Here is a 12,169-nt window from a genome sequence, read left to right as displayed (position 1 = left end):
GTCCACGGGAGGGGAGAGGGGAGGGCCCGCTAGATTACAGATGATACGGGAGATGCCGGAGCCGCCGCAAGATGACATCACCCAGCAGAGTGATGAAGTCGGACCCGCCACCTGTGAACAAATCCCTGCTCAGAGCTGGCAGGGTAGAGGTAATTTAGCTGAGCCAGTGTGCGGGGCCAGGCAGAAACTGAACAGCAGCAGGCTAATGCTGCCTTAACAGTGTCTGCCAGCCCAGTGTTTCCACCTTCCCTCCCCAACCAGCCCACTGTGTTTTCTCACTGCCCTCCCATCTAGAACCACCCTGTCAGTCCAGACACACTGATTCCCCTCCATAACTCAGCCCAGTGTTACCTCCTCACACCCCTATATCTCTGCCCCTCTACCTGGCGCAATGTGTATAACGTGCTCTGCCTGGCGCAGTGTGTGTAACGTGCTCTACCTGGCTCGGTGTGTATAACGTGCTCTGCCTGGCGCAGTGTGTATAACGTGCTCTACCTGGCGCAGTGTGTATAAAGTGCTCTACCTGGCGCAGTGTGTATAACGTGCTCTACCTGGCGCAGTGTGTATAACGTGCTCTACCTGGCGCAGTGTGTATAACGTGCTCTGCCTGGCTCAGTGTGTATAACGTGCTCTGCCTGGCTCAGTGTGTATAACGTGCTCTGCCTGGCTCAGTGTGTATAACGTGCTCTGCCTGGCTCAGTGTGTATAACGTGCTCTGCCTGGCTCAGTGTGTATAACGTGCTCTGCCTGGCTCAGTGTGTATAACGTGCTCTGCCTGGCTCAGTGTGTATAACGTGCTCTGCCTGGCTCAGTGTGTATAACGCGCTCTACCTGGCGCAGTGTGTATAACGCGCTCTACCTGGCGCAGTGTGTATAACGCGCTCTGCCTGGCGCAGTGTGTATAACGCGCTCTGCCTGGCGCAGTGTGTATAACGTGCTCTGCCTGGCGCGGTGTGTATAACGTGCTCTACCTGGCTCGGTGTGTATAACGTGCTCTGCCTGGCGCGGTGTGTATAACGCGCTCTGCCTGGCGCGGTGTGTATAACGCGCTCTGCCTGGCGCGGTGTGTATAACGCGCTCTGCCTGGCGCGGTGTGTATAACGTGCTCTGCCTGGCGCGGTGTGTATAACGTGCTCTACCTGGCGCAGTGTGTATAACGTGCTCTACCTGGCGCAGTGTGTGAAACTTGCTCTACCTGGCGCAGTGTGTATAACGTGCTCTGCCTGGCGCAGTGTGTATAACGTGCTCTGCCTGGCGCAGTGTGTATAACGTGCTCTGCCTGGCGCAGTGTGTATAACGTGCTCTGCCTGGCGCAGTGTGTATAACGTGCTCTGCCTGGCGCAGTGTGTATAACGTGCTCTACCTGGCGCGGTGTGTATAACGTGCTCTACCTGGCGCGGTGTGTATAACGCGCTCTGCCTGGCGCGGTGTGTATAACGCGCTCTGCCTGGCGCGGTGTGTATAACGCGCTCTACCTGGCGCAGTGTGTATAACGTGCTCTACCTGGCGCAGTGTGTGAAACTTGCTCTACCTGGCGCAGTGTGTATAACGTGCTCTGCCTGGCGCAGTGTGTATAACGTGCTCTGCCTGGCGCAGTGTGTATAACGTGCTCTGCCTGGCGCAGTGTGTATAACGTGCTCTGCCTGGCGCAGTGTGTATAACGTGCTCTGCCTGGCGCAGTGTGTATAACGTGCTCTGCCTGGCGCAGTGTGTATAACGTGCTCTGCCTGGCTCGGTGTGTATAACTTGCTCTACCTGGCGCGGTGTGTATAACGTGCTCTACCTGGCTCGGTGTGTATAACGTGCTCTACCTGGCTCGGTGTGTATAACGTGCTCTACCTGGCTCGGTGTGTATAACGTGCTCTACCTGGCGCGGTGTGTATAACGTGCTCTACCTGGCGCGGTGTGTATAACGTGCTCTACCTGGCGCGGTGTGTATAACGTGCTCTACCTGGCGCAGTGTGTATAACGTGCTCTACCTGGCGCAGTGTGTGTAACGTGCTCTACCTGGCGCAGTGTGTGTAATGTGCTCTACCTGGCGCAGTGTGTGTAATGTGCTCTACCTGGCGCAGTGTGTGTAACGTGCTCTACCTGGCACAGTGTGTGTAACGTGCTCTACCTGGCACAGTGTGTGTAACGTGCTCTACCTGGTGCAATGTGCATATTGTCAGCTACCTGGTGCAATATGTATAATATGCTCTGCCTGGCGCTAAGTATATAACGTGCTCTGCCTGGCACTAATAACGTGCTCTGCCTGGCGCTAATAACGTGCTGTACCTGGAGCAATATGTATAACGTGCTCTACCTGGTGCAGTGTGTATAGGAGGTTCTACCTGGTGCAATGTGTATAAGCGGCACTACTGTGTGGTATAATGTGAATTGGTACTATTATGTGGCCACGCCCCTTCTCCATTAAGCCATGCCCCTAATTTTTTGCGCGCGCCTTCGGCGCACACTGCCTATACTTAAGGTTCTGGGAGATGGAGAATCGATTCACTTTCTGCCAAGGGGCACCAAAATGTCTAGTTACAGCTCTGGTGCAGGGTGTCCTGCATGCTACACAGCCCAGCAGCACTGTCACCCCCATCCCACCACCTTGCAACAAGACTAAGATTAATAAAAACCTTCATTCCGATGGGACCCAGAAAAGGACCGGTAGGACCCCAACTTTTAAAAGTGATGGGTCACTGGGACCCACTTTTTTTTGGCCTCAGCGCGATCACTGCTGTGCGTACATGTATTCTACCGTATTCAATATAAAATACTTTCACTCACATAAGGTCATTAACCAAATTACACCAATGTACATCTCTGCTTGTCTCAATATCTCCTAACCGAACCTCTCCGCTCTTCACAAAATCTACGTCTCTCATCCACACTCATCACTTGCTCCCATTCACAACTGCAAGACTTTATTCGGGCCGCACCAACTCTGTGGAATGCTCTACCACGCACAATAAGACTCTCCTCTAGTCTACAAACCTTCAATCATTACATGAAAACTCACCTCTTAAAGAAAGCTTATCAAATTCCAGAACCGCTCACATAACCTTCATAAAGATTTCCTATCCAAATACATTCCAACTTTACAGTCCATACATATCCTCTCGTGTTCTTCTTTCACTTTACCTTCCTCTTAACCCTGGTTCATTATTGCTGTGTGGCCAGATCATGCATCACACCAAGAACCTTTGCAATCTGTGGACAATTATGCAATAGATAGCACCTATGCTGTGTGTAGCTATGCTTATTTCCCTATAGATTGTAAGCTTGCAAGCAGGGCCCTCCTACCTCTGACTTATCGCCCAGTTTTATTTTATTATTGTTAAAGCGCAAAGGAATTTGCTACATTATATAAGAAACTGTTAATAAATACAAGTATACAATGTCTAACAGATCGTGGCTGCACATAACCAATATTTGCCTTACAGCAAATACATTGCCTAGGTATACGGGAGTCAAACGAAATAATGAAATGCTTGAAGTGTGATTATTTTTTGGGGGGGAAACTAATAGATCATTACTTTTTAAATGTCCAAATAGACACTACAAAGACCAAACCGGATACTTTCACATTCTTGCTCACCACCTCAGGGAGACTAGTAGAAATGTCAATGCCAGTGGTGATCGCACCCAGATTGCTGAACAATTTAACTGCTTATTACCTTGGATGGTCCATAACACAAAAAACAAGCAATGACTGTTGCAGACCTGGGTACTATCACATGCAACCCCATGCATTTAAAAATAATTCCTTATAATCTCTTTGGAGAATTTTTTAAATTACCTCTTTGGCTCCCGAAACACCTTTCCGCAGATCCAAAGTTTTGATTGAATTCACTGTTGGCTAAAATCATGAAATTAGAAACAAATACAGCTGAAAAAATTCAATGCCTTTATTAATTTTTTACCCCATGAAACATGTAACAAGAAATTTAGAACATTTACTTCAAATATAAAAATTACCTACCAGAAAGATTGGCGAAAGAGCCACACTCGGGAAGTCAATAAGCCGCAGTAACTAATTGATCCTCAACTATTCTATTAGCCCTGACTGCAGCTAGCAGTTAATGGGGATTAATTGGCTGGTATCCAATTGCCACTGATAATTTACTGCACAGCAAATACAGGCTAAAATAGCCAGATCGTATTATCTGGCTTTTCAATTGTAGCCCACTTGCGGTAAATGATCCCTCCTGAGATGGAGGGTACAAACGTGTGAAAAGTATGTTTAGATGCCCAAACAGGGATTCTTGCGTTGCAGGGACTACTTTAGATGGAATGAACTGCTATTTGCGATTAAACTTAAACTAATTGGGCACTTAAAAACAGAGTGCCCAATCAGAGCAACAAATAAGATTAATTACCTACCAGTAATTCCTTTTCTCATAGTTCGTAGGGGATACTGAGAATACATATAGTACCACGGGGGCATAGATGGGTCCACTTGGAGCCATGGGCATTATAGAAATTTGATATTGTGTGCTGGCTCCTCCCTCTATGCCTCTCCTACCAGACTCAATCTAGGAAACTGTGCCTGAGGAGACGGAAATACTCTGAAAGTAGTACATAGGTAAGTGGCGAGATTTCAAACCAGCACATCCAGAAGAGAAAAGCCATGCTAACTAAACTTCAAAATAGGGACAGCAACAGCTGAACCAAACAGTTCTTAAACAAACAACAGTGTAGAAATAACAAAGCACCAGGTGGGCGCCCAGTATCCCCTACAGACTACGAGAAAAAAAGGATTTACCCGTAGGTAATTATAATCCTATATACTTACGTCCTAGGGGATACAGGGGATCTATTTAGTACCATAAGGATGTACCAAAGCTCCCAAACCGGGTGGGAGAGTGCTGAGGTTATTGCAGAACTCATTGACCAAACTGAAGGTCCTCAGAGGCCAAAGTATCAAACTTTTAAAACTTCGCAAACGTGTTCGAACCTGACCAAGTAGCTGCTCGGCAGAGCTGTAAAGCCGACACCCCCCAGGCAGGCGACCAAGAACCCACCGACCTAGTAGAACCAGCCTGTATAGATTTCGGAACCGGCAAGTCTCCCATGGAATAAGCATGCTAGATAGTGAGCCTGATCCAGCGTGCAATCTACTTCTTTGAAGCAAAACACCCAATTTTATTGGGATCATAGAGAACGAACAGCGAGTCCGATTTCCTGTGACGAGCTTTTCTCCTTGCATACACCTTCAAAGCCCTTACAATAACCAAAAACTTTGAAGTAGCAGAAGTGTCCGTAACAACCGGAACCACAATAGCTTGGTTGATGTGAAATGCTGACACCTTAAAAAGAAATTGCTGACAAGTCTCGAATTCAGCTGTCCTCATGGGAAAGTATGGGCTCTTGCAAGACAACGCCCTTAACTCCGACACACATCTTGCGGTCTTCCACGTAAAGTACTTAACGTCTACCTCCTGTAACCGTTCAAACCAGTCCGATTGGAGGAACAGCAGCACCACATTGAGATCCCAAGGTGCCATGGGAGGCACAAAGGGAGGTTGGACATGCAGAACACCTTTTAAGAACGTCTGGACTTCAAGGAGAGAAGTCAATTGTTTCTGAAAGTAAAATAGACTAGGCCGAAATCTGGACTTTTATGGAGCCTAGACGTAGGCCCACATCCACTCCCGACTGCAGAAAAAGCAGGAAACGTCACAGATGAAATTCCACCGCAGAATATTGTCTGCTCTCACACCAAGAGACCTATTTCTTCCACATACGGTGGTAATGTTTATTTCCAGTTTCTTATATAGTGCAGCATTTTCCATTGCACTTTACATTTAGAACAGTAATAGAACAAAACTGGATAAAATCAGACAGAGCTAGGAAGGCCCTTACGTTACCCCCTTCCTGGCTTGGCTCATAGTCGGGATGACCTTGTCAGGTATCTCTCTCCTGGCTAGATTCAGCCGTTCAACTTCCATGCCATTAAATGTAGCCGTAAGTCTTGATAGAAGAAAACGAGATTTATGGTAAGAACTTACCTTTGTTAAATCTTTCTGCGAGGTACACTGGGCTCCACAAGGATGGACAATGGGGTGTAGAGTAGGATCTTGATCTGAGGGCACCAACAGGCTCAAAAGCTTTGACTGTTCCCAAGATGCATAGCGCCTCCTCTATAACCCTGCCTTCCTGCACAGGAGCTCAGTTTTTAGTTAACCAGCCCAATGCAGTAGCAGGAAAAGAGACAACAGTTAGTAGCCACAAACACCACAGTCTCACGACAGGAGAAGTGTCAGCAGCTAATGACACACCAAGCCAAAGAAGCTAAGTGCGTCAGGGTGGGCGCCTTGTGGAGCCCCAGTGTACCCCGCAGAAAGATTTAACAAAGGTAAATTCTTACCATAAATCTCGTTTTCTGCTGCGGGGTACACTGGGCTCCACAAGGATGGACAATGGGGATGTCCTGAAGCAGTTCCTCATGGGAGGGGACGCACTGTAGCGGGCACAAGAACCCAGCATCCAAAAGGAAGCATCCTGGGAAGCGGCAGTATCGAAGGCATAGAACCTTATGAATGTGTTCACTGAGGACCACATAGCCGCCTTGCACAACTGTTCAAGGGTCGCCCCACGGTGAGCCGCCCAAGAAGGTCAAACAGACAAAGTAGAACGGGCCGTAATGTGAGCAGGAGCTGACAGACCAGCCTTCACATAAGCATGTGCAATCACCGTTCTAATCCATCTGGCCAACGTCTGCTTCTGAGCAGGCTAGCCACGTTTTTGAAAACCAAACAAAACAAATTGACAATCCGATTTTTTGAGAGAAGCCGTACCACCATCCAAGGGCCGTTCTTTGGTAGACAAGTCAGGAGATACAAGGGCCGGAACCACAATCTCCTGGTTAAGGTGGAACGAAGAAACCACCTTAGGTAAATATCCGGGAGTACCGCCTGGTCACGGTGAAAAATCAGATATGGGGAACTACAGGACAAGGCACCCAAATCAGACACTCTTCTAGCGGAGGCAATAATAGCCAGTAAAAACACCACCTTAAGAGAAAGCCACTTAAGGTCAGCTAAGCCAAGAGGTTCAAACGGGGACTCTTGCAACACCTCCAAAACCACCGACAAATTCCAAGGAGCCACGGGCGGGACATAAGGAGGTTGGATACGCAACACACCCTGAGTAAAGGTATGAACATCAGGTAAGGTCGCAATTTGTCTGAAACCACACCGACAAGGCAGAAATATGAACCTTGAGGGAAGCCAGACGCAGGCCCAAATCCAGGCCATGCTGCAGAAAAGCCAAAAGTTTGGCCGTACTAAACTTGGAAGCGTCATAATTGTTAGATGCGCACCAAATAAAGTAAGAATGACAGACCCTATAGTAAATCAGAGCAGAAGCCGGTTTCCGGGCCCGTAACAGTTTTAATGACCGCCTCAGAAAAACCTTTAGCCCTCAAGACGGAAGCTTCAAGAGCCACGCCGTCAAAGACAGCCGAGACAGGTCCTGGTAGACACAGGGGCCCTGAACGAGGAGGTCTGGGCGTTGTGGAAGTAGAATTGGACGCTCTGACGAGAGGCCCTGCAGGTCTGAGAACCAGTGCCGTCTCAGCCACGCTGGAGCTATGAGTAGCAGGATTCCTCCTTCTTGCTTGAACTTCCGAATTACCTTGGGCAGAAGTGACACCGGAGGGAACACGTACGGCAGCCGAAACTTCCATGGCACTGCCAGCGCATCCACGAATGCTGCTCGAGGATCCCTTGTCCTTGCTCCTTAGACCGGAACCTTGTGATTGTGTCAAGATGCCATCAGATCCACATCTGGAAGGCCCCACCGTTCCACTAGGAGTTGAAACATCTGGATGGAGGCCCCACTCTCCGGCGGTTAAGTCCTGACGACTGAGAAAGTCTGCATCCCAATTCAGGACTCCTGGAATGAATATTGTCGATATGGCCGGCAGATGGCGTTCTGCCCACTGAAGAATCCGCAAGACTTCCTTCATTGCCAGGCGGTTTCGAGTGCCGCCTTGATGATTTATGTAAGCCACTGTGGTGGCGTTGTCAGACTGTTCTTAAACAGGACGGTTCTGTATTAAATGCTGGGCCAGGTTCAATGCATTGAAGACCGCCCGCAATTCCAGAATGTTGATCGGGAGTAAAGACTCCTCCTTGGTCCACTGACACTGAAGGGAGTTTTGCTTCAACACCGCGCCCCAACCCCGTAGACTAGCATCCGTCAACAGGACCCAGTCTGGTATCCAGAAGGGACGGCCCCTGCTCAACTGTTGGTCCTGGAGCCACCAGGATAGCGACAGACGGACCTCCGGAGTCAATAAGATCATGGGAGACCCGATCCAGTGAGGCAGGCCATCCCATTTGGCAAGAATCAGCATCTGGAGAGGGCGAGAATGGAATTCAGCACTCTCCACCATGTCGAATGCTGACACCATGAGGCCCAGTACCTGCATCGCCAAATAGATCGACACCTGCGGACGAGAGAGGAAGCAATGAAACCTGTACTGAAGCTTCAGGACTTTCTTCTGAGACAAACAATCGCTGGTTGTGAGTGTACAACTGCGCTCTCAGGTGCACCATGCTCCGAGCAGGGACCAGGGAGGATTTCTTCCAGTTGATGAGCCACCCGTGGGCTTGCAGAAACCAGACAGCCAGATCTAGACGACGTAGGAGAATTTCTGGGGAATTTGCCAGGATCAACAAATCGTCCAGATACGGTAGGATCCTGACCCCTTGATGGCGGAGCACCGCCGTCATCACCGCCATAACTTTGGTAAACTAGCGGGGCCGTGGTTGAACCAAAAGGTAACGCCCGAAACTGGTAGTGGAGGTTGCCAACCGCAAACCTCAGATACTGTTGATGAACACTGCTATAGGAACATGCAGGTCAGCATCCTGTATATCCAGGGAGACCATATAGTCCCCAGGTTCCAAGGTCAGAACTTTAGAGCGAAGTGTTTCCATACGGAACTTGGAAATTCACAAACTTGTTCAGCGCCTTGAGGTTGATAATGGCCGGAAAGACCCATTCGGCTTGGGGACTAGAAACTGCAGAGAGTAGTACCCCTGGCCTCTCTAAACAAGAGGCACTTGTACCACCACTCCTGTGTACAGGAGGGTCTGTACCACCAAATGTAGAGTCTTTGCCTTGATCTGATCCGCAGGGACGTCAGGCAAAATAGACGAGGGGAACGGTTTTTGAAGGCTATGGCGTAACCTCGAGTGACTACTTCCCATACCCAGGCATCTGAAGTGGTCTTCAACCATTCCTGGGTATACCCTAGAAGCCGGCCCCCCACCCTGGGGTCCCCCAGGGGGAGGCCCGCCTAGTCATGCAGCAGGCTTATCGGTCTTGGAAGCTGGCTGACGGGCAGCCCAGGCTCTCTTGGGCTTCGGCTTACCAGGTTTGGAAGTGCGGGCCTGTTTGTGGTACGCCTGACCTTTTGCTTTACCTGAAGGACGAAAGGGAATAAAGGAAGAAACTTTAGCCTTCGGCACCGAAGGAGCGGTACTTGGCAGACAGGCCGCTTTGGCAGTAGCCAGATCAGCCACAATCTTATTTACGTCTTCTCCAAACAGGATATCTCCCTTAAAAAGGAGTACCTCCAGGGTTTTTCTAGAATCCAGATCCACGGACCAGGATCGCAGCCACAATATCAGACGAGCTAGGACTGACGTAGTAGAAGCCTTAGCTGCCAGAACACAGGCATCGGAAGCCGCCTCCTTAATATATTGAGAAGCTGTTACAATATATGATAAGCATTGTCTAGCATTGTCAGAAGAGAGTTCAGCTTCCGACTCTAGGGCCCACGCTTCAATAGCTTCTGCAGCCCATGTCGCTGCAATAGTGGGCCTTTGCGCAGCACCCGTAAGGATGCAAATCGCTTTCAGACAACCCTCCACACGTTTATCCGTAGCTCTTTCAGAGACGTCACGGTAGTGACAGGTAGAGCTGAGGAAACCACCATCCTTGCCACATGCGAGTCCACTGGAGGTGTCTCCCAATTTTTAGACCGCTCTGGCGCAAGGGGATAGCAAGCAAGCAGCTTCTTATGAGGCACAAACTTCTTACCAGGATTTTCCCAGGGTTCCTGACATATATCCACCAGGTGATCAGAGTGAGGTAAAACTTGTTTAACCACCTTCTGACGCTTGAACCTATCTGGTTTCTTAGGAGGGACAGATGACTCGGGATCATCCATAATCTGTAGGAACAACTTAATAGCCTCCAAAAGATCAGGAACATCCACTTGTGAACCACTATCCCCCTCAGCATTATCTGTGTCAGAATCTGTGGGGTCAGTGTAAGAACCATCTTCATCAGACGAGGTGTCAGTGACGGCAGTGGATTGTGAGGAGACAATAGCTCGCTTAGAGGACCCCTTGGTCTTAGGCGAGCGAGGGCTAGACTTTTTAGTAGTCCGTGACTGGTTAAATTTCTTCAATTGAGCGGTCAAGTTATCTGCCCAAGGAGGGTTAACTGCAGGGCCGATATACGGCAGAACCGACATAGGAGGTCCCATAGGGGGCGTTAGTTTAGTAACTAGCGTATTCATAAGTGTGGAGAAACTAGCCCTGGGCGGGTAATTATGGACCCCCGTTGCCACCGTCCCACTGGGAGGCAAGGAACCCCCCAGAACCAGAGCAGTCAGCTGCTATATTCTCCTCATAGGTATGGTGACGTCAGCACCACCTTGTAGTGTGTTCGGCCCCAGACCAGTTACCCTTAAACGCAGAACTGATGTAACTTGCAATATCAGGTAACACAGTACGTCAGCAGCACAATACCTTACCCAAACCCCCGCTTAATGTAGTCAGCACAAGCAGGGACACAGGAGAGGTACGGTGACTAGAATCACAGAAAAAAAATAAGATTTTAAACCTACCGGTAGATCTTTTTCTCGTAGTCCGTAGAGGATGCTGGGACTCCGTAAGGACCATGGGGATAGACGGGCTCCGCAGAGACTTTAGACTCTGGGTGTGCACTGGCTCCTCCCTCTATCCCCCTCCTCCAGACCTCAGTTAGAGAAACTGTGCCCAGAGGAGACGGACATTACAAGGAAAGGATTTTTGCAATCCAAGGGCAAGATCCATACAGCCACACCAATCACACTGTATAACTTGTGATATACTATCTAGTTAACAGTATGAAGAACATCATATAATCGGCACAAAACCGATGAAACTTTAACATAACCCTTATGTAAGCAATAACTATGTACAAGTCTTGCAGAAGTAGTCCGCACGTGGAACGGGCGCCCAGCATACTCTACAGACTACGAGGAAAAGATTTACCGGTAGGTTTAAAAATAAGAATTTACTCACGGTAATTCTATTTCTCGTAGTCCGTAGTGGATGCTGGGAACTCCGTAAGGACCATGGGGAATAGACGGGCTCCGCAGGAGACTGGGCACTCTAAAGAAAAGATTAGGTACTATCTGGTGTGCACTGGCTCCTCCCTCTATGCCCCTCCTCCAGACCTCAGTTAGGGAAACTGTGCCCGGTAGAGCTGCCATTACAAGGAAAGGAAATTTTGAATCCAGGGTAAAACTCATACCAGCCACACCAATCACACCGTACAACTTGTGATACCTTACCCAGTTAACAGTATGAACAACTGAGCCTCACTCAACGGATGGCGCATAACAATTACCCTTAGTTAAGCAATAACTATATACATGTATTGCAGAAAATCCGCACTTGGGACGGGCACCCAGCATCCACTACGAGAAATAGAATTACCGGTGAGTAAATTCTTATTTTCTCCGACGTCCTAGTGGATGCTGGGAACTCCGTAAGGACCATGGGGATTATACCAAAGCTCCCAAACGGGCGGGAGTGCGCGGATGACTCTGCAGCACCAAATGAGCAAACACAAGGTCCTCCTCAGCCAGGGTATCAAACTTGTAGAACTTTGCAAATGTGTTTCAACCAGACCAAGTAGCCGCTCGGCAAAGCTGTAAAGCAGAGACCCCTCGGGCAGCCGCCCAAGAAGAGCCCACCTTCCTTGTGGGCTTTTACTGATTTTGGATGCGGCAATCCAGCCATAGAATGAGCCTGCTGAATCGTGCTACAGATCCAGCGAGCAATAGTTTGCTTTGAAGCAGGAGCACCCAGCTTGTTGGGGGCATGCAAGATAAACAGCGAGTCAGTCTTCCTGACTCCAGCCGTTCTGGAAACATATTTTCAAAGCCCTG

The 12,169-nt window shown here is 49.1% G+C and overlaps 1 protein-coding gene across 25 annotated transcripts in view; it reads right to left on the bottom strand.

The window, feature by feature from the left end:
• Positions 1 to 12,169, bottom strand: part of DDX4 (DEAD-box helicase 4) — a 1,188,488-nt gene that overhangs the window by 949,170 nt on the left and 227,149 nt on the right. For all 25 annotated transcript variants that reach the window (XM_063962294.1, XM_063962347.1, XM_063962463.1 and 22 more), the window contains exon 4: positions 3,788 to 3,847. In XM_063962294.1, the coding sequence (XP_063818364.1) occupies positions 3,788 to 3,847 (60 nt within the window). The remainder of the gene's footprint in view (positions 1 to 3,787; positions 3,848 to 12,169) is intronic.

The sequence above is a fragment of the Pseudophryne corroboree genome, chromosome 1 (genome assembly GCF_028390025.1).
Source record: "Pseudophryne corroboree isolate aPseCor3 chromosome 1, aPseCor3.hap2, whole genome shotgun sequence".
Taxonomy (NCBI): domain Eukaryota; kingdom Metazoa; phylum Chordata; class Amphibia; order Anura; family Myobatrachidae; genus Pseudophryne; species Pseudophryne corroboree.
Note: the sequence above shows the minus strand (reverse complement) of the source record. Positions and strands in the feature narration are given on the sequence as shown.